Below are 27,793 nucleotides of genomic sequence, written 5' to 3' on the forward strand. Positions count from 1 at the left end.
AGTATAAAATTATAAATAGAATTCTGGTCTGAAACTTCACGCGAATAACAGCCCGTTTAAAATGGACTCACAAGATAGTTTATATGACATTGTTTTTAATTACTGACATATTAGAGTTACAGTTGCCATAATTAGTAACTTACCCGATGGAGTTTTTTCACCTGCAGACATTTTGGAAAACGCCAGCAACGTGTCCGGGAAATTCGGCGGAGTGGCTGGCGTGTTGCACGGTGTTATCTGCAAATAAAAAAATAGCTGTCTCTTTACAAATGTTTAAAATTATCGATGAAAATTCAATTATGTGGAATAAATTTCTTTCGTTGAAAATGTATTTTATATTTATTTTATAGAAAATAAGAAAACTAAATTTTATAATTATATATAATTATAGATAATTTTAAATTATCTAAACAAAACTTACATAAAAATCTAAAAATCTTAAATCTAAAAAAGATCTGTGCTTTAAAATGTAAGTCTAAAATGTAAGTCTTTTTACATACATTTAATATTCGTAAAATAAAAATAAAATCTTGGAAGAAATAATTTCGCGAAAAAAAGTTCCCTAATTTCCGATTTAAGTTTCTTCAAATAGCAAGTTCTATAGTTAAGACTATCTCAAGTAGAATAGTGCAAAACATTTATTCTATAAATTGGAAAAATAGATAGAAACTGACGCAAGCGCGTGTGTGTGTATTTTCGACTGGAAAGGCTAGACCAAACAAGAAATCTATCTATCGACATAAAAGACCATTAGCTAACAGGGTTGTTGAACCTTCCGCTCTTGCATGTGACGACGGTTAGGTACACGGATACCGATGGCCAAACAATACGGGGACATGTGTATTAGCATGGCAACGACCGGCTGTGATAATTCGCCGCCGATAAGCGGCTATTAAATAACCGCCATTGACGATGTTCTCTCGCAAAGTGAACCTTGTTGCTTTTGCGTTTTCAATATGTTTCGTGAATAAACTATATAAGTACACAACTGTTCCAGATAAGATTATCTCGGTTAAATGATTTCGATGACCTCAATTATATTCAAAAATTTGAGCGACAAAATATTACAAAAGATTATTCACGAAATGCGAGATACTCTTTTCATGCTCTTATCTTCCGCTACAAAAATGCCCACACTTTTTTGTATAATTCACTGTTATTTTACGAGAAGCTTGAAAGGCTGCGATATATCTAGTATTTTTATTAATATAAATCGCTCGTTCGATTTATGCATAAGAAATATCGCGAAAATTAGGATAATTTATTTATTTATATATATATATATATATATATATATATATATATATATATATATGTTGCTCTTTATCAATTTTATAGATATCTTTTATCACGTTATAGCAAACAAAAATTTCCAGTTTTTACATTTAAAATTTTCTATATGTAAATATATATCTACATATTTTATATCTATATACTCTTAAATTTCAATTTTAGTTTGATGTATTTAAACTAAATAATTTTAAAGCAAATACATAAACGATTATTTAAATGCAATATCTATAGATATTATTTATTTCTTTTGCATTAGTTGATTCATCTTATTATTCTGTGCATAAAAACATTTACATAAAGTCATCGAAAAATGAATATTTTATATATTTTATATTCAAATATGTCAAAATAAAACATACATTATCTCGTAAACTAGTCACTTTAATCTGAATACCTACTTACGCAATACGAGAATCAAATTATGTATAAAAATATTATAATTTCATGTAAAAATATACGGCATTTCAACGTGTACCGTATATAAAACAACTTATACATTTTATTTTTTTCCCCCAAAATAGTGATACTTTTATTTGAAATATTTGCTCTTGAGATAAGAAATATTCGCGAGCAATTACTCAGTGTTTATAGTACGTTAAAATATCGCATAAAATAACACACCTTACTTTACGTAACTAGGCATAATATTCTTGTCCTTGGGTAGATGAAACAACATGCAAATTACAGCGAAGGAAGATAATGTGACCGGTTATGGAACAGATGCGTGAAATAAGAAGGAACCGGAAAGTGTGCGTCATGATTCACGTTTCATCCCGGCCTGCGGATGAGATTTGGCACACGACTGATCGGAATGTGCCGTCGCCGCCGACCGAGAATAGTAAACGCTCCTACCACTAGCCGGCCGTCGTCAGCCGGTTTTCCTTGGTCTTTTGTCTCGAGAGCATCACCTTCGCTTTCATTAGATATCAGAGTTAATCGAAAAGGCTGGTCTTGACATTTACTGGTGAAGCCTTCGCAACCGGTTTTTCTCGACGTGACTGCTCATTCGACTGAATTTATTGACCCGCCAATCACGGTTGTTCGAGCAATTTCCAAATAAAACGTCGTTGCACCCATTATCTTCATCGTTATTACGTTATTGAGTCAACCCCGGAACTACAAATTGGATCTCTCAGATCTAGCCAGATATTTACTTTGAAATGCAATCGTCTAAATTTCCTTTCTGCTCGATCATGGTTCAAGAACTATTTAAATCTTGATTTCTGTAAAACAAACGTTATTTAATAAAAGGTAATTTTTAACAAGGATTTTTATTACGTGGGCTATTAATGAAAGTTGTACAGAGAACTGGATTTTATAGAAAAATAAAAAGTAAATGACACAGTTTACGCAAATCTGGTAGAGTTACCAGAATAAACGTTTGGATCAAATAAACGTTTGTCAATTAGCATATCGAAAATCTGCGTGAAAAGCCACGTCAGAATAAGACACGTTTTGTTTTGGTTGCAAAGAAAGGCTGGAAATAGAAATATAATCAAACTACATTCGAGTTCGCTGCACGGTCATCTTGCACAATTGTGAAATTGCGCGGGATAAAGAAGCTCGCGAGAACGGGCGGTTAATCAAAGAGCAGTGTAAATTATCGCGGAAGGGATGATAGTCAACCTGAGTGAAGGTCAGACACGCGCTAGAATCGATTTTCCTGTCTTATGTGTCTGCACATTAACGCGACGCGACGAGGAGGACGACGACGAAGATTCGTGAATTGGCTTGCCCGGCCGTGTTAGTCCGCGCTGTTCCTTGGCTCTCTGTGATCTTTCGCGCTCGCTGAACCTACTTTTGAATAATCAATAAGACGGGAACACACACCAGTCGCCGGTCTACGCGACTCACTGACTGAATCCGATACTTCAACGCGACTCTGTTGTCACATTACGCCAGGCCGAGAAGGAGACCCGACCGCTCGGATTGTGAATCGCTGTAATCGAATCCCATCAGGAAATTAAAGAGCGAAAAGGCAAACTGAATTAATTTTCGTCAAAGACGAGTATTTTTTTTTGTAATATATAACATATATGTTAGAATAATTTTTAAATAACGACCTGACCTTCGAAGAACTTTATAGAGCTTAGAATGGATTTTAGACATTGTTGCGAGTAACCAGTTTAATTTAATTTAATAATATTAATGTAAAGTATATTAATAAAATTACATACATGGGTCTACAAAACACGGTAAATTGTAAATCCATAGCTTTTTAGAAATTTGCAGTTTCGAGATCGACAATGCTATGTAAAAAAACTTTACAACGTCAGCTATAACGCGTTCATTAAATGTTGAGGAATTGTACAAAATACAATCAATAATTTCTCTGAGTTTCCCAGATTCAATTGCGTAATGAAACGTACGTCAGTAAATTTATTAATTATTCTTGTTTTGCATTGATTGCGCGATGTGAGTCATGAAAATATAATATATAATTATAACAATGTTATTAATACATATAAAAACTCGGAAAACGCATGATACTGAAATCAATGGCAGTTATTGCGTAAGAAATAATTGACATTCGTGATCAATTAATATAGCTATAGGCTGCATTCCTTTAGATTTCATATTATAAATATAACTTTCACGCAACGAGTCCAAACTTCATCTTGCTTGTCTCCGGTGTTCGAGACCGACGACACACAACTCGCCGATGCGGAAATACTCATTTTATTGCACGGAGTGCACCGATGTAAGTACGTGGTTCGCCTTTGTATGCTTTTCTCGTCAGTCACGTTAGGAGTGAACGATGCCGAAGACTTACTTGGCCGAAGTGGGTGCCGGCTCCTTGCGCGCATGAAGGTATCGCCGCCTCTTGAAAGAAAATACTGAGAGCGGTCTGTAACAAAAAAAAGCACGATCGTTAGAATACGCTTGATTAAATAATGCATAAAAATAATGCATAAGAAAGCTATTACATAGTATTATTTTTGCTAATATATAGCAGAGAATGTTTACTCAAACTTAAATTCTCTGAGACTTTTGATCTTTCAGATATTTTTAGACGCAATTTTAAAATAAATTTGATTATTTGAGCTTTTCAATTGTACTTTCATATATGCATATGCTCGTAAAATACAGTTAAGAACTCGTTTTAAATAACAGATATCGAGTACCAAAAAGAAATAGAAAATTGAATTTTTTCAAGTACATAATAAATATCTCTCTTTTATTTCCAAGTTTAAAATAAAATGGAGCAAATGGAACTCGATACTCATTATTGGAGTGAAATGAAACGAACAGTTTGATTAACCATATACAATCCTGAAGCTTAATTGTTAAAGAAGTTCTTTTCTTTTACCGATTTCGAAATCACTCTTAAGACAGTAAGACATATTGAGATGAAGTTTATTATACTGTTGCGTCACTGTCTCTAGGCGCATTAATCTTGATCGAGTACAAGGGATCGTATAGTCGTCTCTATGATTAGGAACAGCGAGCGGACGACGTAATCGGACCGAATAAGAACTCTGCCAGATGTCATTAAAATGCCCGTCGGAACGTTTCGATTCGTTTTGCAAGCCGCTTCGTCAGTATCGTCCGATGCTTTATGGCATCGATATCCGATCCCCGCGTATCGGATATAACATACGTTTGCACTTGCCAGGAGCTACCGATAAAGATATTCGATAATTACTGATATCACGTTGTAACAAGGTCCGTCAGTTATCAGCAGTTATTAAAATTTATTAATAATTATCTATAAGCAGCTCGCTCCGCTTCTCGACAGCCGGCAACTATTTATACCTTGCGATAACAATTTAATAATTATACAAATGTAAGTTTATTAGAGAGCAATCGTTCGAATCGAGGCTGCACGGGTTTAAACGCTCGTTATTACAAGGCAAACGCGTTACACAATATACCATGACATTCAACCACCGGCGTTTAATTAAAGCGCCGGTGATACTCGATACTCTCGGATACATTGAGGGCATTAGCATAAGAATGTAATAGGCCAGCGCGGCAAGGAACACGTTTCATATTTCGGTCAGAGCGCAGCGAAAGGAATAAACGCGCAAATTGTAGATCCAATGTACGTGTGTGCGCGTGTGCGGTCTGTTCTCTTCAATATTTATTGACGTCGCAAATACAAAACAAAAATATCTAGAGGGAAGAACAGCGAGAGAGAAACATCAAGGCGCGAGAGTATATATATAAAGCGCCGGTTAAATAAATTATTTATTTTTGCAAAATTTATCGAGAAAGGGATTTGGTATACCGCAAATTGAAGAACAAATCTGATTGAATAAGTAAAATTAGCGGTTAGCTTCGTTTCGGAGAATATCGCGTTAGCCGAACGAGTTACATGATCAACGCGATAAATGTTTAATTAATGACTACGATTATGGTTGTAATTACATCGCGATTACGTAAAATTATTTATCCGAATGACGCGTAATACGTGCATGCTTGATATTTATTTGACGGACGTTTGACATTTGCTCGAATATTTAAGTCAATTTTTTGTTTGTTACGTATAAGCAGTTTCTTTTTAATATTACATAATTATAATTCACAGATATCCAGATGTTTTCCCTTGTGTCTAGTTGATTTATTTAAATGAGAAGGGTCGGGGGACAACGGGGGGAGGATAAAATACACACGACGGGCTTTAATGAGAAGTAAATACAAAGTTCGACGACGGCTTCGGATAGCACGATTCCGCTTTAACGCTCCGCACTCCAGTCGAATGGAGAAAGTTCTCAGGGAGAATTCACCGCAACATTCGCATTATTATCTATATCTACCTTGCGGCCGTTTCACCACACGGATTGAAATCGATATAACTGCTAACAAGTTTAGACATTGTAAGAAAGTAATCCCCAGCGTATCAAACAAACATTCAGGACCAATAAAGCTAACGATGAAACTTGGTTGCGAAGACATTTCGCGATATTTTACAGAAACGGAAAACGGCATACTTTCCCGTAGATTGATCTTTCCTCTCCTCTCAATGATTGAGATATAACGCGGTACAATAATGGGACACTGTGTATATTGCGCTGCACCGAGCTAACACGTACATACCGTGCCAAGACGAGACGAGACGAAGCGTGCATATAAATACACATTGCCGCATTGTTTACGTTGTGGTCAAAGACACAGAAAGATTCCTCGATCTAACTCTAATCAAGATGCACGATAGCGTGCTGCAATATTATCTATCTGCCTCCCTCTCTCCTATTCTTCCGTTCTTTGCTCTATCGACGAGTGTTTAAAAGTGAATTATGTACTGCCGAACGAGCGAATATGGAAATTTATTGCATAATTTATCTTGATACTCTGGCGAGTAGATGATGTAAATAATGCAAGAGATTATATTGCCATGTTTGTTCTTCTCAAAATTTTCCATTTCATTCTTCTTCTCCTTCTCTCTTTTTCCATCTCCTTTTTTCTCAGTAATATATAGATATCTGTAAACAATATTATGATGTATGATTAATTTTGCGATAAAAAGCTCTTTTAAATTTCGTCTAAATAAAATTGTTGAATCGCGTGAAAATGGAGAAGGTGCGACAAAATATGACATTTTCGAAAAATTACAAAGTATACATGAAATGCCACGAAACGCTTTTGTCTAAAACATTTTTTTTATATCCTGCACGGTTTCGATAGCATTCTATTGAAATCAAATATAGGTACTGAATAAGTTTCAAAAAGGTTGTTTCAAACCCTGAATCTGTACGAAAGCATATAAGTACATATATAAAACAATATGTATCTATTTTTAGCTGTCCCTAGTCAGGAGTTTCGTGTTGTTTAACGATAAAAGATTAATCTCACTCTGCAGGCTTTAGCGCAAAAAAAAAGTATTTACATATAGTTACAACTTTGTTTTTCTCATTTTTCTTCATTTTCAGAACAAACGATAAATCGCCGTAATCTAACGCAATTAATTACAAGCTATGAAAATTGTTCCGGAAGAAAGATCGACGGCGTTTTTCATCCTCATCCGGCTTTAAAAAGCGGCATAAATTCGCCCGCCCAATTTAATTTTCTCTACCACATGCAACGGGGAAAGTGGGATTCTATGTCAACAACGAGAGGAGACTCCATTGTTCGCGGGGAAAATTACGTACAGGTGAGTCACGCTCGCGTGTCCGCCGGGGCATCCGTGTGGGCCCGCCGGAGAATTCGCCGAATTCACACACACAAGTCGGTTCCCAGTTCCTGCTTTTAACGCGCGGCGAGATGTCGAGATTGTGTAACGTCGGCCTAACAGGATCGCAGAAGACGCGTGTAAACACGGTATACCACGTGACTCGCCGCAAATAGCAATTATCGATCTCCTCCCGTCCGTCGTCCTACGTCCGTCAATTGGGATAAGATTTCGCACGCGCCGGTGCGCGAGAGAGTGGGACGACGACGACGACGACAGAGCCCGAAGAAGAAGAGGAATACCATAAAATCGCTCTCTCGGGATCCTATAGACCTAGAACAATAATATTGCGCAATACTATGCCGGCGAGACCTACGACACGATACAAAACTGGCGCAATCGATACCGACACCTTGCACCGCGAACGAATTATTGATGAATCAAAATTCATTTCTCTGAATTTCTCTCGCTCGGTTTATCTGTCTCTCCTCTTTCTTTTCACGTTGGCGAGAACAGGAAGGACTCAACTAAAAAAAGAATAGGCGACGAAATCCCGTCGCGTAACGATGACGATCGCCCCGCGAACGAAAACAAACAATCCGGACGCGAGATACGAAGATTACGAAGCGAAAGGCGACCGACGCAACGTGTCGACATCGGAGAGGACGGGTTCTCGCGCGCGTCCGCCGGAAGATCGAGAGGCGCGATCTTTCATCCCATTATTTACGGCTTTACGGTCGCTGTTCCACGATGTAAGAACAAGATGTTGCTTACGGCGACCGCGGGGGCGGAAGGAGAGAAACCGTCCGATAAAGACGAGACGTGGCGCGCGGGTTTACGACCGCTATTTAAGTCGCGTTGCCGCATCAGCAACCGGCAACAACAACGTCGCCCCGATTTTTATGAATGAAGCGAGCGGGCCTCGGTCTCGGCCGTCGGCCCCCGCGGATCGGCGCGTTCTCGCGCGAGCGAAGGCGAACTCGTCGGCGGAGTCACGCGGCGTTGAAGCGGCCGAGCGAGCGGCCATTTTCGTCGCTCGAGTCGCTTTGTTTACGTAGCAGTGTCCGAGCGAGGATGCACCGCGCATAATGCGATACACGCGTTCGAAGAGACGGCGGGGGAGGCGGGAGGGCAACGCGAGACGCGCACATTCTCGGGTCCTCTTTCCTCGGTCTCGTTATCGTTGATCTCTCTCTTTCTCTCTCTCTCTCTCTCTCACCTCGAATTGCCAATGCGCCGCTTGCAGCAACTGCTTCGCCTGTTCCCTGGCACAGCCCGCGGCCAACACAAACTGATTGATCATCACCTGCTCCCGTAGTGCGTCCATTTTTTTCGTGTGTCGATCACGTTTCCGACGACGCGACCCGAAGGGAGAGTTGTCCCGGTCACTCCGGGGGACGGACGGTCGGGAGAGCGTAGGAGAGACGGGGGGGGGAAAAAAGAGACAAGCGGGATTAATAATCTTTATACAGACAGAAAGGAAGAGAGAGAACGAAGGAAACGAATGGACGTACGTACGAGTAAACAGGTGAACGAATGAAGGACGGAAAGAGCCGTGAGAACGTACACAACGACACACGACCTCGCGTCCCGGGTTTTAATCCTCTCCGGTCTGCCGTCTGCGCCGTGCGCTTGCGGACGAAGCGCGAAGCGCCTCCGTTTGCTCGGTTTCCTTTACGCGCGAGCCGCGTGACGACGACGCACCACGGTAAACGGCGGCCGGCCCTTTGTTTTCAAAACTAAACTCATCGCAGGCGACCGCGACTGCCGCGAGAGCGCTACGGCCGCGCGGCGGCGGCGGCGACGATGACGACGAGGATGAGGGATAGGGGCGCGAGGGACGCGGACACGGCAGCGCAAACTAGCGAAGTGAAGTGTGCGGCTGTGCGTGATGACGTCACGCCGCGGCGTACGGAGCGTCATTCACGGCACATTCACGCCCTCCCACTTGAAGTTGATTTCGAATGCGTCTAGCATGTTTTGGAGAAAAAAATTTCTCTTCTTTTTACGAGCTTGCTTTCTCTCCGTCTCTTTCCTAAATTTTATATTAGAGAGAGAAGGCAGATAGGTTTTTTTTTTTTTTTAATTTCTATGCGGTTTTCGATATGGAGCACGTTCGAGTGCCAACTTCACGCGCTGACGCAATTATGCCACGTGTACCCTGCGACGTGAAGTTTGTCCTTACCCAGTTGAATTTTTTTTGTACTTTCTTTATACTTTTCTTTCATCTTTTCTTTCTTTCTCTTCAATTTTTTTCGCGATTACATGCCTGTCTCATTTTAAATGCAGAAAAATGTGGCGCAGATGCGAAAAACAGATCTACCGGATGTGCAAATGAGTGTTATTACGTAATAAGTAAATGTCCCTTTTAAAAATTTCCAAGTTTGTCCATTTGCTGGTAAATATATATAAGTAATAAAGAAGATTTAAAAATATATCAATTTAACTCGCCGATTTTTCCGCAAATTTTGCGAAACGCGTACAAACGGTGCCGCAAACTCCGTGATGTAAATATATTTTCCAAAATATTTATAAGATACCGACCCGTTTACTTCTTTATCGACAGCTATCGCTACGAAGTACGAACTACGAACTACGAACAGTACGAACGAGACGTCGAGAACCACTGGAGAAAAATGGCGGCTTTGTTTCGGTCCGTGAGACAATTTGGAAAAAGTTTAATTTTCTCGGAATCTAATAGAAACATATCGCTATCCGCAACCACACGTTTAAGAGAGAGTGAGTCTGCTGTTAAATAAACGCCACTTAACGGCGAGGATCCGTTAAATTTTACTCCGATCCTAACCTATAACGACGAGTTTATTAGCATTCTAACTTCTTCTTGTCGCAGTAATTGAGAAGAAAGAAGATAATGTCTTAACCATTGAAGCTGTAAAAGTGCCGCAGAAAAAGGAGAATTTATTGGTGAAGATAGACTCGCACGCGTGTCCCCTCTGCGCCACGGAACTTGACGTCAAACATACAGTAAGTTCCATTGTTAAAGTAATTTATGTTATGCGAGTAACTTACATCAATTGTTAAATCTGAGATGCTTTGTACGTTTTGCAGGATGTTCTTATTCTAAGTCAGTTCTTGCGGTCAAACGGAACTATGTTGCCACGTAGGATTACCAGGTTGTGTAACGTGCAGCAGAAAAGAGTTTCCGTTTTGGTGACTATGGCTCAAAGAGCAGGTTTGTACATAAGTCGATAAGCGTTAAACAAAAGGATAAATCACCGCTTGATAAAAGCTAACTGTGAAAAAAAAAACAGCCAATTCCCGAGCAACTATAAAAGATGTTGGTTTAAATGTAAAATAATTTATTATACAATGAAGATAACAATAGTTTACGTTTTGACTCGCTTATAAATCTTCCTCAAAACTTGTGTGATCAACCCAATAAAATTACATTTCAAAAAATATATAATTAAACGGTAATCTCATAAACAAAAAAACTTATAGCGATCAGCAAACAAGCACATTAGGTACATAAAAACAAATACTTTTTACATTTAAATCAAGCTTTTATGGTTCTATAGTTCAACAAACCTTTTATAGTTGCTCGGGAATTTGCCGGTTGATCTTTGTAATGTTAATCTAATTACATCGTAAAAGTATGCATTACGCGTTGTTAAAGATATATATTTCTGGAGTAACCTCGCTTTGTTTTTTTAGGCTTGTTACCAGACAGATTTACAAACCGGAATAAAAAGGGTTCAATGAGCCAAGAAAATTCAAGAAGCAGAAGATTTAATACATATTACGATGAGGATACCATAAAATATAAATATTCGCGCTAGGAAATGTTAAATGTATAGCATAGAATCGAATAACATATTTTACTTACCCAGTTGAGCATCGCTGTTTAATCAAACATATAATCTGCTTAGTTATCTCCTTTACAAGATTCCCAATTTAAAGAGACTGAGGGTGCCATTACATGGAGCGCGGAAACGCGGAACAGAATAGTAACTAGATTCCGCGTTTCCGCGAGTTGAGTCCCGCACGTTTGAACGGAAAAGCGGAATCCGCTATTATCGTGTATGTATGTATGTATGGCTGCGTTTCGATATTCACTGTCAGTACTTAACGCAGCCTATATATGTACCCTGGCTTGCATAAGATATACTATTATACTTCATAATAACCATCAACATGATGGTTGGATCTATAATATTATACTGCCACTTTTATTAAATAATTAAGTACGCGAAGTATGTAAAAGCTTTCTTTTTCAATGTGATTAGACAGCTCCGAAATTTGATGGAGTATAATCCGCGTTGACAACCGATTTTGACGCGTTCGTGTTCCGCGAGTTTGTTTCTCCTTATATTACATGGAGCACACGTTGCGCGGAAAAGCGGAACGGTATAGTGACAAATAGACATTTGTATTCATTTCTTAAAATTGTGTTCACTTAATTCATTGCAATTTTTATTAATATGCTTATCTTTTCAGCTTATCTATTGAATACAAGCATTTTAATCAATAAATACCGTTAAAAATTAATATTTTATAATTCTCCGTTCCGCTTGCCCGTGACGGCAAGCCTCTGATGGAAACTTTAAGCATTTTCTTCACAATCGAGATGCTCCAAATTGTGGAGTATTTACATAAATGTCAAATAATACATGGGGACATAAAACCAGATAATATTTTGTTAATGCGACTGTTAGTATTATCTCTTTTTCTAATAACTTTTTCTATTAGATAAACAATACAGTCATTAATCATTTAATATATAACGTGCATGATGTTTTCAATGTTAATTTTATACAATTAAGTCACGATCATTGAAAGCATTTAAATTAACAATTATTTCCGAGAATCTTATAATAATTTTACTTTTCTTGAAGAAAAAAGGTCTTTCCTATTTAGTGATATAAAGCATCATAAGAACAAAGAGATTAGCTGAATGAAAATTTATAAATAATCGATAACATTGTCACATATTAAATTATTATAATATCTCTATATAATTGTTTCGTAATCCTCAATAAACCTACGCAAGATGTTAGGCCAACTATACAGCTAGTAGATTTTTGAGGTAGTATAGACATGAAACTGTTGCCAGAAAATACAACGTTTACGCAAGTTATCTATAATTTTACATACGTATTTCCAATATATGTATAAATTTTAATATATATTTCATATACGTGCATATTCGCGCGGGAATCGAGGAATGGAACGTACAATTCTAACCATCATTTTTTGCCGCAATATATATATTTCGTACAAAATCTTTCATTAAAGTTGCTTAAATTTTAGTACAGATATGTATAGAATTTCGTGGCGGAATTTGGGATAGAGTTCTGTTTGTAATTTTTTGTACCGTATATTGCGAGAGAAATTTATATAAACTTCAAATATATATATCTATATTAAAATACACACGCACATTGGAGTACGCATGAAAATTCCTCTTTCTTGATTAAAGAGGCAATTTTTGTAAATTAATATTAATTGATACTAATATAAATTTTAATTTATATATTAGCATCAATTAATATATTATTTAATTTAATATTTTTATATATTATATTTAAATAAAAAATAAACTTATAGGTATTATTTTTTTAAGTTATTATATATTTTATTATAAAAATATAATTTATAAATTATTTATAAATTAATTTTATAGAATTATTCCTTGGTAGATTTTTTCCAAGTGAAACAAGCTGGGCAACTGTCGCGCGTAGCCGACCAATCAAAAGCGCTTCTGTTTCGCGGAAGTGGGCGAGGTTTTATCGCTCAGCGTGGTGGCGTGGTGGTTTCTCTAGCATCTCGTAAGTCCGGGTTCTTTCTGCATCGCGGCAAGATGGGTGAGTGGCATGGTTTTGCCGAAATTAATTTTCATCGTCGCGAATCCGAGATCTCTCGCCACGATATCGCGACGAAATACGATCGGCGCGTGAATCGGACGCCGTCTTTTCGTTGATGGAGAATATTATTTCCGTATTCTCGCCTTAGATTCGCAAAAAACCATCTCGACGCTCGTCGAAACCGAGCAGCAATGTCGAACGCGTGATGCTTTCGCGGTGTTTTGTATTTTTCTTATTTATTAAATAATAACGAAAACCACGCTGCAGACGAACGTAGATAGTGCAGATTATTCGCGGTGTTTAGAATCTTCTATACTTCTTGTAGAAAAGAAAAGTTGTAACGTCGACATGACGTGGTACTTGATTAGGTTAACTTTTCTAACGAGTCTTCTGACGAGCCTACGCTTACTAAGTTTAAGTATACCAAATTGCTCATCAAAATTGCACTGTAGGTATCTCCCGGGATCATTGGCATAAGCGGAGAGCTACTGGAGGAAAGAGGAAACCTCTCCGCAAGAAGAGGAAATTCGAATTGGGACGCCCAGCTGCGAACACCAAGCTTGGACCACAGCGAATTCATACTGTAAGCTCAAACTTAATTTTCATCGCGATTGAATTGTAAATATAAATAGGCATTATATAGTTAAATTAAGTATTAAAATCACATAAAAAAAATAAGATATAGTTCAACTAGATACAGTTCGCTGTTATATATGTGATTATATTGATGTTTTTGAAATGTTATTTCTATTGTTACAATTATTTGTGAGAAAGTATTTTGACAATTCACTCTATTGCGAAACTATAATGATGATATCCTTACCTACTCTGAGTGCCATGATTATTCATAATCTCACAGCGATCTGAGCTATATTTTATAAAATATATATTTTTCACGTGTTGAAATTAGTTATAAACGTATCTATTTTACGTGTGTATACCAGGTCCGTACACGTGGGGGCAATAAGAAGTACAGAGCACTTAGGTTGGATACGGGAAACTTTTCCTGGGGCTCTGAGTGCAGTACCAGGAAGACTCGTATTATCGACGTTGTATACAATGCGTCCAATAACGAGCTGGTACGAACCAAAACTCTGGTGAAGAACGCCATTGTCACCATCGATGCCACGCCGTTCAGGCAATGGTACGAGGGTCATTACGTATTACCCCTGGGCCGCAAAAGAGGTGCTAAATTGGTGAGCGTTTAAACATAACTTGATTTAAATTTGTGGAGTATTACGTGTATATGATATAAAAGTGGAATATAATTGTTTTCTCAGACGGAAGCTGAGGAGGAAGTGCTGAATAAGAAGCGTTCTAAAAAGGCGGAATCCAAATACAAGGCCAGACAGCGATTTGCCAAGGTTGAGCCAGCCTTGGAAGAACAGTTTGCAACGGGACGTGTTCTTGGTATGGAAAATCTTAATTCTTTTCAATCTTTATAGACTTAATTCGTTGACATGTTTTTGAGTGAATTAAATGAATTTCTTTTTAAACGAAACGATGTAAAAGAGAATGCTTTAATTTGAATCAATCGTCGAAGACTCTCTTGTGTTGTATATATTTCGAGCTTAAAACACGACTTGAATAATTTTAATAAGTAATAAGTAATACTTTTACTTTCAGCTTGTATCGCAAGCAGACCTGGTCAGTGCGGTAGATCCGACGGTTACATCCTCGAGGGCAAGGAACTCGAGTTTTATATGAGGAAGATCAAGAGCAAGAAAGCTAAATAATTATAATTATGGTACCTTAATAAAAAACATCTTGAAATATGAAACATCTTATTTTACGTCTTTTATTTATTATTCGTTTGAATGGAAGGAAATGAACTCTAAATATTTCTGAGGTACAAGTGTAGAATGATTCGAATTATAAGTAGGGGTAACAAGCGATGTTAATACGAATTTAAAATAAAAATTAGAATTAGAGGGATTATAGAAAGCCAAGATAATATAATGGCTGGATTCGGGGAGCGCGCTATTAGCGCTATTTGCTTTTTCTATCCTTATTTTACACCTGATGAGCGATAAAGACGGAATGATGCAATAGCGCGCCCCTCGAATGCAGCCTGTAGTACATTTAGACCCGGTTGTTAACCTGTTGGTAAATTTATTACTTAAATCATATGTCTTTGTTTTTCCTTCAAATTAAAATGCGAGTCGCTATCTATGGAACAACTATAGTTCGTGGCATCGTCACGTTTCTTCTGCTTGATAAAACATGGCGGCAGCGGCTAATGGTACGTCTCTTGTGTTATTCTTTTTGATATAATTAATAATATACGGAAAAATAATTGATCAAATGCTTTCTCGTTTGTTGCTTAACGATTAAGAAGAACTCTCCGTAGCGGTTGCTTTTCCTCGTTAAGAGTGGTCATTGTACATAACCACAAATCATATTTTTACTCGGTACAACAATTAACACGGTGTTATTTCTTCTGAAGGTGGTTCTGTTTTACAGGCTGGCTGTTGAACAATCTTTCTGCAAGTTATAGGCACGTGACCTGTCTTAATTTTTGTCCCGTCGGTTTCCTACAAGCGCGAAACTATGCTGCCAGGAAAGGTACAAGAGAAAAGGCGAGGAAGAAGAAAGTCAAACAGGTCATTGAAAAAGTGGGCTTTATCCCACACGTTCAGAGAGCGGCGAAAATGTAAGCGCGTTTTCGTATCGTATGTATGAAAATATTAATAATAACATTAATATCAATATTATTCTCTTGCGGTATCAGTCAAGCTAAAAAGAAGAAACTGGATGTAAACGATATTATATTGGACGATAGTAAAAAGTCCGAGGCAATAGATAATGTATGGATTTCTAAATTTCATAAATGGAAAATTCATTCGTTTGAAGAAGCAGTGCAGAATCATCGTGAAATGCATCATCCCACTATATATAATTTGCCAAATGCATCTATAAATGCGCTTATAGAATTGGATATGCAGGTGAAAAGAAATGAAAAAGAAGTGTATGTGCGAGAGATATATAATATGTTTATATACGATTGTACTAAATATGTAACCCATGTTATCAGGGTGTAAAAAAGACAAAGTTTGTCGAGGCTTTCACACGATTAGTATGTCTACCACATGGATTCGATCATGGTCAAAACAGAAAAGTATTGGCATTCTGTAAGACTCCCGAAATGGAGGATATTGCGAGAGAAGCTGGAGCTCATGTCGCTGGTGGTAAACAAATAATAAAGCAGATTCAGGTGAGGTAATATATTACTGTTTTTGAAACAATCGTTCATGCGTTTTTTCGTATGTACCATCAATCGTCTAACAAATTTGCAAAGATTACGTCTTTTAGTACATTATCATTATCACTGATGGGATTTCTACTATTTTTTTTTTTAGAATGGACAATTTTCATTGAAAGAATATGACATTGTTGTATCAGAGCCAAGTATGTTACCAGATTTGTTGCTGATTAGGGGACTTATGAGGAAGAAGTTCCCCAGTGTTAAAGGAGGTTAGTAGAAATATGTATATATACTTTGAAATTTTCATCTTTATGACACACTGAGTGCACTTCATTGCATAAATACATTATTAATGTAGAAAGTAATACACATGTAATGTACACAGTAATGGTAGAACGTATATACTTAGCAATATCTGGAATTCAAGCGTTCATATAAATGATTGAATCATATAAAAACTTATCACTTTGTTAATAATACGTGATTAGCAGCACATGAACTATCTAATTTAAAAATGTTATTAGGTTTTGAAGTATAAAGTTTTTGCGCAAGATCTCTGAAACCACACCATGCCAATCTTAACTCTCGAAAGCTACACCGAGATCTCAGGGACCCCAACGAATTTTTTGAACTACGTTTGAAACTATTATTTATATCTTTGATGCGTGTTTTTGGTAATAATTTTTCTTTTACAAATTCTGAGATTACCATCATAATTCTCAGAAAATTTATGATTAAATTGGGGAAAAAAACATTACAAAATACGTTGATTTTTTCGAAAGTTATGAGCGAAAAATGGCTGGGATCCTCGAAACCTCAGTGTAGCTTACACATATGCAAAAAATAAGTGTGGCCTGCGAGAGTTAAAACAAACGTTTTACGTTCTTTATTATATGATTTTTGTTCCATTAGGTACTCTGAGTGCCGACATAAAAATGCTCGTAACGAAATTCCTAAACGGCATAAAATATACGGCAAAGCCGCATGAAATGCTAAAGTATTACGGAACTATCGATATTGCATTCGGAACGGTAAGTTTTGATGTTGTTTATATAAATTTTTTGTATTGTTATATAAGTAGATATTGATACCAATTATACACTTTATAGACGGTTTGATAAAAAATTACCGATTAATTTATTATATTATAGATCGATATGGACACGAAACAATTAGAGGAGAATTTTGCTGCCATTATTCAAAACGTTGAAGCTGCAAAGCCACGTCGACCGGGACCTTTTATCACAAGGTAACATTCAAAATCACATGAAAATGATCATGTTCTTATATACGCAAATAAATAATTATGATTATACTTTAACAGAACTCGTGTTACATGTTTGCCATCGCCAGAAATGCTTAAAGTTGATTTTGAACAGTATCTGCCTAAAGATAGCACGGATAGCACACTCGAAGCGGAAGAAGAAGAAGACGAAAAGCCAGATGCCGTTATTGCGTCTCATTAATTTTATCCATGGGGTTATCAATAAAATGATACCTATAGTTAAATATGTACATTGTAATAATGCCTATTGATAGCAAGAACCTGTGTTTTCCTCCCATTGCAGCTAACGAGGTTTAACAGTTCACATATATATCCTGCTTCTAAAAAAATAAGCTTGTAAATCTTTTCAGAAGTTAAGCTTTAGTTAACTAACTAAAAAAATGCTTTAAATATTGATAAAATTATTGATAAAATTGTTGAATTACATATCGCAGCAGTGAACGGATGAGCGACTGTATTTTGCATCTTAAAATTTATAATTATTACGGTTTTACACAAGGTATTGGAATGTAATTGTAGCTGCATATAGTTTGACCGTATAATAATCCTTCGTCGAAAAGCGTATAATTATGCTGGACGTAATCTCGTTAACGCAGATAGAACATGATGACTATGGTCTACCGCTTGTGCGTTAATAAGCCACGGTACAAGCATACGGAGGGAGACAGAGGCGGCTTTAGAGTTAACGGTGCCCTAGGCAACGTATTTACTACTAATGAATACCGCGAGGTTCTACTTCATTGAGCGAGCCATTGTACGCACAAAGGCTTCGGTGATAAAGCGCTTACGGATAATATTTGACTTCTATATGCCAGGCCTGATGAAATCTTACAGCCTTCTCATGGTCCAATACGAAGCCCTTGCGCACGCAGAAGCCTCTGCAAACACGAGGCCTTTGTAAATTGTTAATTGCAGCTCAAGGTAGAGGCCGCGTTTTTTTATCGATGTCCCGGATGCGTTTCGCAGCGAAAGTTCCTAAAGTTTCTATGTTAGATATGAACTTTCTAATTGTAAGCAAAATTTTAATGCAGAGTGCATTAAAATGCATTTTCAACGAAGATATTTTAATTTAAGTTTTTGCGCTTACATTTTTTTTTACGATTTAGGGATGAGATTTTCGCAGGCATGGTGATCTTACAGACGTAAAAACTATCTATCACGATCGCAAATAATTGAGCAAGATATTTTACGGAAATGTTGTCTTTGACGATTCAACGAACGATTTATTTATAATTTATATAACTGTCTTATTGACTCTTTCGCGCGTTAGCATTTGCGAGAACCTGAACGTGGGAGGTCCTCGCAGCGAGGATCTCGACGAAAGCGTTTACGAAGATACACACGATTGCGATCGTTAAGTACAGTCGTACGCGATGATGCACTTTCACACTCGCGGTCATCCAGTTCGCCCGACGGCACAGCCGTCTCTGCGGGAAACGCGCGTACGTGCGGCGTGCGAGGAGCGAAGGAGGACGAAGAAGGAGAGAAGTAGAAGGAGCGGCGAAGGCAAGTGAAGCAAAGGAAATGAGAATGGAGAACACGGTGAGCGGCGACCGGTGGTGGTGCGGCAGCGAGCGAATCGGTGGAGGGGCAACGGCTCACCTACCTGCCGGTCGCGGGCTCAGTCGGTGTCCGCCAGGTTGAAAATCCGTTCGTCGCTTCTCTTGCCCTTCTTCGACTGGCGTGAATCGTACGCGCGAGCCGGCCACGCGTTCCCGTGCCGTTCTTTCCTCCGAAGAAGAACCAAACGCGTCGCCGGAAACGCGGCTTCTTTCTGCCCGGCGGGGGTGGCGTTTCCTCCCCCTATTGACCCACTGATCGATCTCGGGATCGATGCTGACGATCGCGCGGGAATCCCTCGGATAATATCCCACGGATTGTACCGGAGATTCGGAAAGCCAGAAAATTTCACGGGCCAGAACCAGAAGGCCCGTGTCTTGTGTGTGGAAAAGTGGAGGAGCAGGCGGATGCACGCGCGCGTTTGCGGCACGCATCTCTCTGTGTGTATGTGTTTACGTATATGTGATTCGTGTTGACTGTGTAGGGTGCAACGACGCGACGAGAGAAAGATAGAGAGATAGAAAGAGAGAACGAGAGAGAGAGAGAGAGAGAGAGAGAAAGAAAAAAAGAAAAGAGAAAGAGAGACAACGATTTCGAGTTTCGTTCTCGACGCCAGCCGCTCCGATTGTCACCTTCGTAGACATGCCCCTGCTGAACGTCCAACAACTGCGACATTAGATGACATATAGGCGCACACGTGCACCAGTCATGGTAAGTTTGCACAGACCGCCTCCGGTTCGGAGCACGCGCCTTGCAAAATCGAATCCGACGACTCTCGGAGAAGTTGTTCCCCCGACGAGTCTCGCAGGGAGTGGATGCAACACCAGTCTAAAGTCGGCCAACGTCTATTTAATACCACATACCACTACTATCGTTCTGATTTTTGCTAACATTTAAATTATTCAATCGTACTTGAACTCTACTCTTATACTCTCCAGCTTATACTCTTTACATTATATCTGCTTATATTTTTGTTATAATTATTTTTGAAATTTTGAATTAATTCCAAGATATTTCTTCTCGAAGTTACGTCGTTGTTGCAGCCAACTCCTCGACTATATCATTTAAGATTATCTCTTTTTGCTAAATCTAATCGGAGTAATTGAAGCAGCGAGGCGAGACGTCGCGATATTTCTCGGCGATACAAATAATACGCGCTGCATTTAACAGTTTTTATCAAATAAATCCACTTCTATCTTACGTTTATTTTTCGAGCAATGGAAAGTATGCGAGGAAGTGAATCCTTACGCATTAAAATTATATGCGCGCGGCCGCTCTCACGTGCACGGAGTTTAAAGGGCATCTTAATAAAGGTCGACGCGCGTGTGAGGAGGTATACGGGGCTTGGGTAGGGCCTAAGCGGGCTTTGATATCTTCATTTCGCGTATGCGAGTCTGCAAGAGAGGAAGCTCGCAAGGTGAATACGGACGTCGGATTGGTATGCGGTGCCCGTAATTTGCAGCCACGAGAGTGTCGTTATTATGGCATGCACGCGAACGCGCGTTTCGCGCGTGGCACCTCCGGCATTTTCCAAGACCCCCTCGCCGTCTCTTCTGCCGAAATTTCGTGCAACATAATCGCGGACTACCCTTCTCTTTAATTCGCATAATATGTAATCCTGAAATATAAGATTACATAAACGAAGAAAACATGTTTGAATAATTTTATATAGTTCAACCGAGAAAAAAAGTTGAAATAAAAAGTTGAAATTTTTATAAAAATATTTTAGATTGTTGTATATATACGAGTATATAAGTCTTGATTTGACACTTTTTTTTTTCGTAGTAATATATGTATAATAAAAGTAAACGACATTTGCGACGGTTTCGATGATGAGAAAGCACTTATATAAGCGTCGCCGTTGATAAGTCATCCAGAAAGCATCTGTCTTTGCCACAATGTGGCGATTACTAATCGTGACCGACAAATATGACCGTACAAATTGAGAGTACAATTTGTCCATTCAGGCATAGTGGTACGCGTTAGCAATAAGCATTTCGAGAACGGTTTACTTTAGCCGGCTGTTTTACGCGAGAGAGATCGTTGCAGCTGAGACATCGAACCGGTACACTTTTATAGCGCACTTGCGACCATTATGTTTCTCGCATCTTTTATTTATAGGATGACTTTTTTCTGCATCGTTTCTCCGCGCAAAAAATTTCTTCGCGCCGCGAAGGATTAATTCAGCTCTTGCGCGCGGATAGATCGCGGACTAACGCGTCCGCATTATGCAAACGGCGCGCGTGAGTTGCGTGCGTCTGGATTTATATTTTACCACGACGCGCGATCCACGGTGGATCGTTGCGTGTTGCTTATCGCCCGAGTCACGATCCAAATTCATAAGCAGTCGTCTGTAATTTACTCTCAATAAGTACACGTCGTACGTCGCGCGGATCCTCACTTCCACCTCGATGATATCTTGACCTTGTTAATTTATATGTATGAAGATTCAATTTGCAACAAACGCATTCGGATCTTCTCTGGCTCTTCTCTAGTCAGGTAGATTATTTCTCACTTCCGGAAGACCGCTCGAAAGACGATCGTCTAGCAAACTGCAGAAATTCTCGAGGCTATTAATATTGCTATTAATATTGCAAATACCTTCAAAAATTTGTCAGCCGGAGATATCGTCGAATATACAATACCGAGCACGATATTTGAGAGTATTTATTTTATTTTTCTCGATACCTTTCGTACTTCTTTTAACGCGGGAACGGACGCGCTTGGATGTTTTCTTACACTCCATACTTTTTTTTTTTCAGAAAATGTTGAGTAAACTTATATACATATTGTTCTCAACTACAAATAAATTATATAGAAGAATTAAAAATATACAATATGTAATAATAACGATGACTTTTAATTGGGGTGTAAAAATCACCCAGGTTACCATTTATTTAAAAAAAGCGCCCGTTCCCGGGGTTAATTATAAAAACTATCGAAACCTTGACTGTCACTCGCCAAGATTTTTGACGCACTACCATCTCACGAAGCGGCACGTCGCGAAGTCACGCGAGGCAAGAGATCTCGCTGTACATTGCAAGGTCTAAGTACCAATAATTTCTTAACTACGTCACGATACGATGTCCTTTCGCGAAGTAAACCCGAGGTCGAAAAATCGGATAATATCCGCTGACAGTGAAAGGTAGCTCGAACGGTGGAAGCGTGTCTGGCGAAGACGCGATTTTGCTAATTAGCCGAGCTTTATTCATGAAATGTTAACTCAATGCGTGTATACGGCTCACGAGATATCACCATGTTTTCTGAATCAAACATTGAGGCCGAGTCACGAGATTTCTCGTACTTGCATTTTGTTATAATTCCATACTAGTCATATCTGATTGTTGCGTTGTCGGGGTAGGAAATACCTTGCAACAGGAATTCTGAGATAAGTTGTGAATAGAATGTGAATAGAAAGTTTCTTGCATGCGCCTGAGTTTCTCAGAGCTCCGAAAAATGTGCACGCTTTGGCACAATGCGTTAAGATGTACGCGAAGAACACAATTTAGAAGAGAACGCGAAAGAAATAGCTTCGACTTGCTATTGCAGTATTATACATAGAAAAAAAAGAAGTATCAAATCAAAATTTATATACTCGTATATACCTACGCAACAATCTATAATTTTGAAATAAGTTTATATTGCATTGAATGAAAAACACTTGCTTGAATGAAATCATTCATATATTTAAATCAAGTTTTTATATAGTTCAACCAAGAAAAAAAGATTGAAATTCTTATAAGAAAATTATAGATTGTTGCGTATACGAGTATATAAGTTTTGATTTGACACTTTTTTCTGTATATGATGAGCAATTGGTCATACTATTTGGAAAAAAAAAAAAAAACATTCCAAGAAAGCATATTCTGTTAGCTTTATCGCACTAATTCAATATCAGCAACTCCCTTCAAGCAAATATATAATAAATGTAACGAATTAATTGTTAGTTTTCAATCAGGATCAGCCAGAATCCATCAGAAAGCGTTTCTTTATTTCGGATATCTTTCACTTACTTCAAAATATAATAATTGTCATTTTTATTTAATTATTTTGGAGACAAGTTTTACTCGATATATCGTCTTATTGCATTCATAATTTCTCAAACGAAATACTCGGTCCTGAAATAAGCGCGCAGCCGCGTCTATAAGAGAGAAATATACCGGTTATAAGTTATGATTTAAGTCTACATCGTTCTCTCGGCGCTTCGTATCTCGCTCGAGACGCTTTATCCGCGGTATGAATCTCTCTCGGAAATGCTGTTCGCGGCGTTGTCACGCATTTCTTAGCGGCGATCTTAACAGATCGCGGGGTATATCGACGGGCGAACAGATCGATTCCGGATCATTATCCTGTCGGGACGACGGGGCCGTTTTATTGACACACGCAGCGAAATTACGGTTTCGCGTTATACGCGCGCGTGTCTATGCCGCGGACCAGTCATGCATGCCAGATTGCCGCAAAACCTGGCTGCAGAAGCGAATGTTAATCATAGCCCCGCGGGAGGGGGGGCAGGGGGGGAGGGAGCTGATACGTGTCTCCGTAACGCCGTCATTCCCCCCCCCTCTCTCTCTCTTTCTCTCTCTCTCCATTTCTCGTTCGTCCCCTTGTTGTCGATCGACACACTCGCGGTTCGTATACCCTAATTGCATCTTACGGCGTGCTCGCGACGCTGACACACGATCCGCGACGGGGCACGGAACCGTATCTCTCGTTGTTTCGTTTCCACGCTTGTTCGCCGGAAAATTGCAAATCGGCGCATTTTCGTGGGAGAGCGCGCGGACGACGGGCTTTTCCCTTCCGCGTGAACTTATCGCGACCTTTTCGCGATAAGGTCGTGGGATCGGGTACAACCCAGCGACCACGCTAATGTACGCCGTTTCTAATGCATTCTGATATGTGCGCACCAGGAAACTCCGGGCGGGACAGATACGCCTCGATGTAATCCGATCGCGCAATCGTGGCCCCGCTTGTCAGCCGCAAGTCCGTCTGTCTCCCTGGCGGTCTTTTTTCTCTCCTTTCCCCGAGATCGAACGCCGCAATCCGCAATCCTTCGGCCGCGCGTTCGCTCGAGGAGTTACGCGATCGGTCCAGTTTCACGACGGCACCGAAAACCTTTTCCCCCCCCCCCCCCCTGGTAAATCGTTTCGCACGGTTTGTTAAATGGGTACTCCGATAAAGTATCGTATATCCGCGTTTTTCAATCGCGCGTCGATACCAAGCAGCACAGATCAGTTTGCCGCTGCAAGAACGTTTTAACGATAGAACGCCGAACCACGAAGAACGATGATTATACGATGCTGAGACGGTCATAATTCTAGATCGGTAAACGAGATTTATACGCACAGGCGTACATCTGGAATTATAATTTTCCAATTAATTTGATAAAATTTGAAATTTAATCGTCAAGATATAGAAATTGTTGAAAGTGGGGAAATGGAAACAGATTAATTTTAAGATCTTCCAAGAATTTAATCTCGAAAAGAAAAGGGTTTATTTACATATCGGAAAATATTTCCGAAATCCCTTCATTGGATTAACGACGCCTTTTGGCACCGCGGTTGAGACGTCGAGGCGCAAGAATATCTTTATTGTCACAAAACAGAGGAACAACTCAAGCGGTGGTAGCGATAATTATTAGCGATTCGTTGCAAAATGCCAACGTGACATTCACGCGAAGGAAAGTCTGAATGTATATACGAGCGGAGACGCGAGACAGCGGGAGGGGGCAGGGGAGAAGCAGGTATATCAGCTAAGGAAAAATGACGGATACGAAGCGGTTATGTGCCAGGTCGCGACCGGTTCTTCTCGTTACTCACTTCCTTCGCGAGACATATACTGGGTGACGATGACAACGCGCTCGCCCGCTGCACTAAGCGCACTGAACTGCATCTTTGCTGCAGGAGAAGCGATGCTCGTTAAGGACGTTCTCTCGTCTTTATACCAGAGAAAATCGATTTTCTTAGGATTTTCGTGAAACTGTGAATATACGTCAATTTAGGTGTGCTTTATGCGCGGTATAAATTTTAGTACCTCTTCCGGGATAAAAAATCAAAATACTGAGCCCCTCGAAGTTTTAACTTTTACTACGGAAAAGGTTTTCCAGGCCAAACGGTAAGAGATACGAGGTTGGCCCAAGAGGACCAAAGTTGCTCCTCTCGTCGAGTTCTATAAGGAAAAAATGCCAAAACTAAAACAAAATTCAATTTTAAAATTTTTTTTGAAACTTTTTGAGGCTCAGTATCTTTATTTTTTATCCCGGAAGAGGTACTGAAATTTATACCGCGCATAAATCACACCTAAATTAACGTATATTCACAGTTTCAAGAAAATCCTAAGAAAATCAATTTTCTCTAGTATAAGGACGAGAGAACGCCCTTAATGCGAAGCTATACGTCGATCATATCAGAAGTCGTAGTCAAGTATCAGCGGAATTAAGAGAGATTTCTCTCGATTAGATAACAAGAAAGAAAAAAAAAACACAGTAATCGACAACCTAGCTTTTACGTAATTAATATTAATAACCATGCAATTAATTAACAAACGAGAAAAAGTCAAGCTCTCTCTCCGCATAATTTGTCACGGTATCTATAGTTTGTTGATTCGGTACAATTGACAACGTTGAATTAAATTAAAATCTGAAATCTTAAATGTTGATACGTATATTGCCGTATAATTATAGATGCATTTCAAATACGAGTAGCTAAGAAGATTCCTTAGGAACTAGTTTTTCGAGTCAGTTAACCGCTCGTTCAAATTCAGACGGGATCGAGTGTATTAATCTTGACATATTTGATCAATTATTATTGGTAGATATCACTATTCGCCTGCAAATCAGCGATGCCACACCGATCACACCGTGCCTAGTCAGCTTATCCCCATTTTTAATTACAAAACATAAATTATAAAAATATTTTCTAGAGTCTATAATATAATAACTATTGCCAAGTCTATCCATTTCGAGGCAATAGATTATAATATTTTAGTTCATTCGTAACATACTTTTATACTCTCAAACTCTCGATCTTTAACGTTTAAATTTTTTCTGTACAAACTGTAGGAAATAATATATTTAATTAAAATATTTCGGATTAAGAGTCTAATACAGAATACTTTACCGCTACATTAATTATCGTTTTAAATAAAAATTTTGATGCAATGTCTAATAATTGTTAGAGAAAAAGACTCTTCGTAATTTTTTTATAATAACTCATTTCTCGCACATACATTTTATTTACGTATGTAATATAATTTTTACAAATCCATTGCCTCGACATTGAAATAAAAAAAATCGCTCACCGGCCGATGCGCAACGGCGGAGTTGTAAGTCGTAACCCTGCGTTGATCTGTAACGTAGAAATATTTTTGCGTCAAAGCAGCGCCCAAGAGAATCGATACTCGAAGTAAATAATTATCGCGCCCGTTAAATTTTCAAAACGTTACTTCAACAGATATCAGATTTTAAGATACTAACGCGAGAAACGATCGCGGCTGCATACTTTCGCGTTAATTCGTTCGCGTAATTAATCCGCGAAAAATCGTGCGAGCAATATTACGATCGTGCGAATAAGAGAGACGTAACGTTCGCGCAGCGTAATATCGTTTCTCACATATGTCGGAGATCGAAATTGCGAAACTGCGTTGGAGTTAAACCTCGAAAGCGGCGGAACTCGCCACGGAACGGTAACGCAATAAACAATTCAAAGTTACCAACCTCGCGGTTGCTCCGCCGTTGCCCGATGCCTCCCAGGCCTCCTCCTCCTCTTTTCGGTCCTCCTTCGATGTCGCATCTTCGTCGGCGCGATCACTCGCGACGCGGACATTCACGAGCGAAAAATCGACGATATCGTTCGCTTACGATCGCGCGACACTTTCGACGCTTTGCGCAGCACACAGCACTCCCGGTATTAATCTCCCGACGCGGACGCCCGCTCGTCTCGCGCGGGTAAGTAGACGCCAACGTGGCGGAGAGGAGAGAATTTGGCGAATCGCGCGGCCAACTTCACTCGACGGGAGCAACCGTCGCGAGAACGCTATATACGCGCTTGCTGTGCGTGACGAGGCGATTTTGGATAACTGCAAGCCGATTAAGAGACTGCGATCGCCAATCGAACACGGCGCGGCGTTACTCGATATCCTTCCGCTCGTGTCTTTCATCCGAAAACGACGGCAACTTCATTCGAAAGCCACGCGACGCGACGCGACGCGACGCGAGCCGAGTTGACGGTTGATCGAGAGACCGATCATTCGAAAGAATGTAATGTGTAATCGAACGCGATATACCTCGGTACTTAATAACCGTGTAAATTCCGCGAAGCACGTGTGTTAAATGAACATTCGTAATTCGATACGTCACAGTTTTTCGTATTCTCAACCGCCGCGCCCGGCCGCGCCGGAGTCGCGGCGACACGAGTAGTGGGGATGGAGTGGGGGTAGGATGGCTGGCTCACTAGCGCGGCGCGCGCGGTCGGTGTGCGCTCAGTCGGTCTACCCCCACGACGCCGTCCCAACGTCCG

The 27,793-nt window shown here is 39.4% G+C and overlaps 5 protein-coding genes across 12 annotated transcripts in view; 4 read left to right on the forward strand and 1 right to left on the reverse strand.

Annotated features, from left to right (window-relative positions):
* LOC143902221 (UBA-like domain-containing protein 2) overlaps positions 1 to 27,115 on the reverse strand; it is a 30,148-nt gene extending 3,033 nt beyond the window's left edge. The window contains exons 1-4 of one of the 7 annotated variants that reach the window (XM_077414941.1): positions 26,992 to 27,115; positions 26,577 to 26,623; positions 4,067 to 4,141; positions 144 to 237 (exon numbers count right to left, since the gene is read on the reverse strand). In XM_077414941.1, the coding sequence (XP_077271067.1) occupies positions 144 to 237; positions 4,067 to 4,141; positions 26,577 to 26,623; positions 26,992 to 27,100 (325 nt within the window). In that variant the 5' untranslated portion in view covers positions 27,101 to 27,115. Of the gene's footprint in view, positions 1 to 143; positions 238 to 4,066; positions 4,142 to 6,630; positions 6,720 to 7,385; positions 7,739 to 7,815; positions 8,016 to 8,624; positions 9,226 to 26,576; positions 26,624 to 26,991 lie in introns of those variants that run through there. The other 6 variants (XM_077414937.1, XM_077414944.1, XM_077414938.1 and 3 more) reach the window with 6 other exon arrangements.
* Mrps18a (mitochondrial ribosomal protein S18A) lies at positions 9,990 to 11,255 on the forward strand. The gene is made up of 4 exons (XM_077414957.1): positions 9,990 to 10,144; positions 10,257 to 10,390; positions 10,475 to 10,598; positions 11,081 to 11,255. The coding sequence occupies exons 1-4, from the start codon at positions 10,042 to 10,044 to the stop codon at positions 11,203 to 11,205; spliced, it is 486 nt and encodes a 161-aa protein (XP_077271083.1). The 5' UTR covers positions 9,990 to 10,041; the 3' UTR covers positions 11,206 to 11,255.
* Rps8 (ribosomal protein S8) lies at positions 13,084 to 15,010 on the forward strand. The gene is made up of 5 exons (XM_077414956.1): positions 13,084 to 13,230; positions 13,683 to 13,813; positions 14,175 to 14,426; positions 14,511 to 14,640; positions 14,857 to 15,010. Exons 1-5 carry the CDS (start codon positions 13,227 to 13,229, stop codon positions 14,964 to 14,966), a joined length of 627 nt encoding a protein of 208 aa, XP_077271082.1. The 5' UTR covers positions 13,084 to 13,226; the 3' UTR covers positions 14,967 to 15,010.
* On the forward strand, positions 15,364 to 17,950 carry Mrpl1 (mitochondrial ribosomal protein L1). Its single transcript, XM_077414934.1, has 8 exons — positions 15,364 to 15,472; positions 15,694 to 15,883; positions 15,962 to 16,175; positions 16,265 to 16,444; positions 16,590 to 16,704; positions 17,348 to 17,466; positions 17,587 to 17,684; positions 17,760 to 17,950. The coding sequence occupies exons 1-8, from the start codon at positions 15,454 to 15,456 to the stop codon at positions 17,899 to 17,901; spliced, it is 1,077 nt and encodes a 358-aa protein (XP_077271060.1). The 5' UTR covers positions 15,364 to 15,453; the 3' UTR covers positions 17,902 to 17,950.
* Positions 18,657 to 27,793, forward strand: part of Cad99c (cadherin 99C) — a 121,440-nt gene continuing 112,303 nt past the window's right edge. For both annotated transcript variants that reach the window (XM_077414925.1, XM_077414924.1), the window contains exon 1: positions 18,657 to 19,991. Coding sequence is in view for 1 of the 2 variants with exons in the window: in XM_077414924.1 (XP_077271050.1) it covers positions 19,959 to 19,991 (33 nt within the window). In the remaining variant the exon portion in view is untranslated. The remainder of the gene's footprint in view (positions 19,992 to 27,793) is intronic.

This window comes from Temnothorax americanus, unplaced genomic scaffold (genome assembly GCF_048541705.1).
Source record: "Temnothorax americanus isolate GAGA-0224 unplaced genomic scaffold, ASM4854170v1 Scaffold39, whole genome shotgun sequence".
In the NCBI taxonomy this organism is placed as follows: Eukaryota; Metazoa; Arthropoda; class Insecta; order Hymenoptera; family Formicidae; genus Temnothorax; species Temnothorax americanus.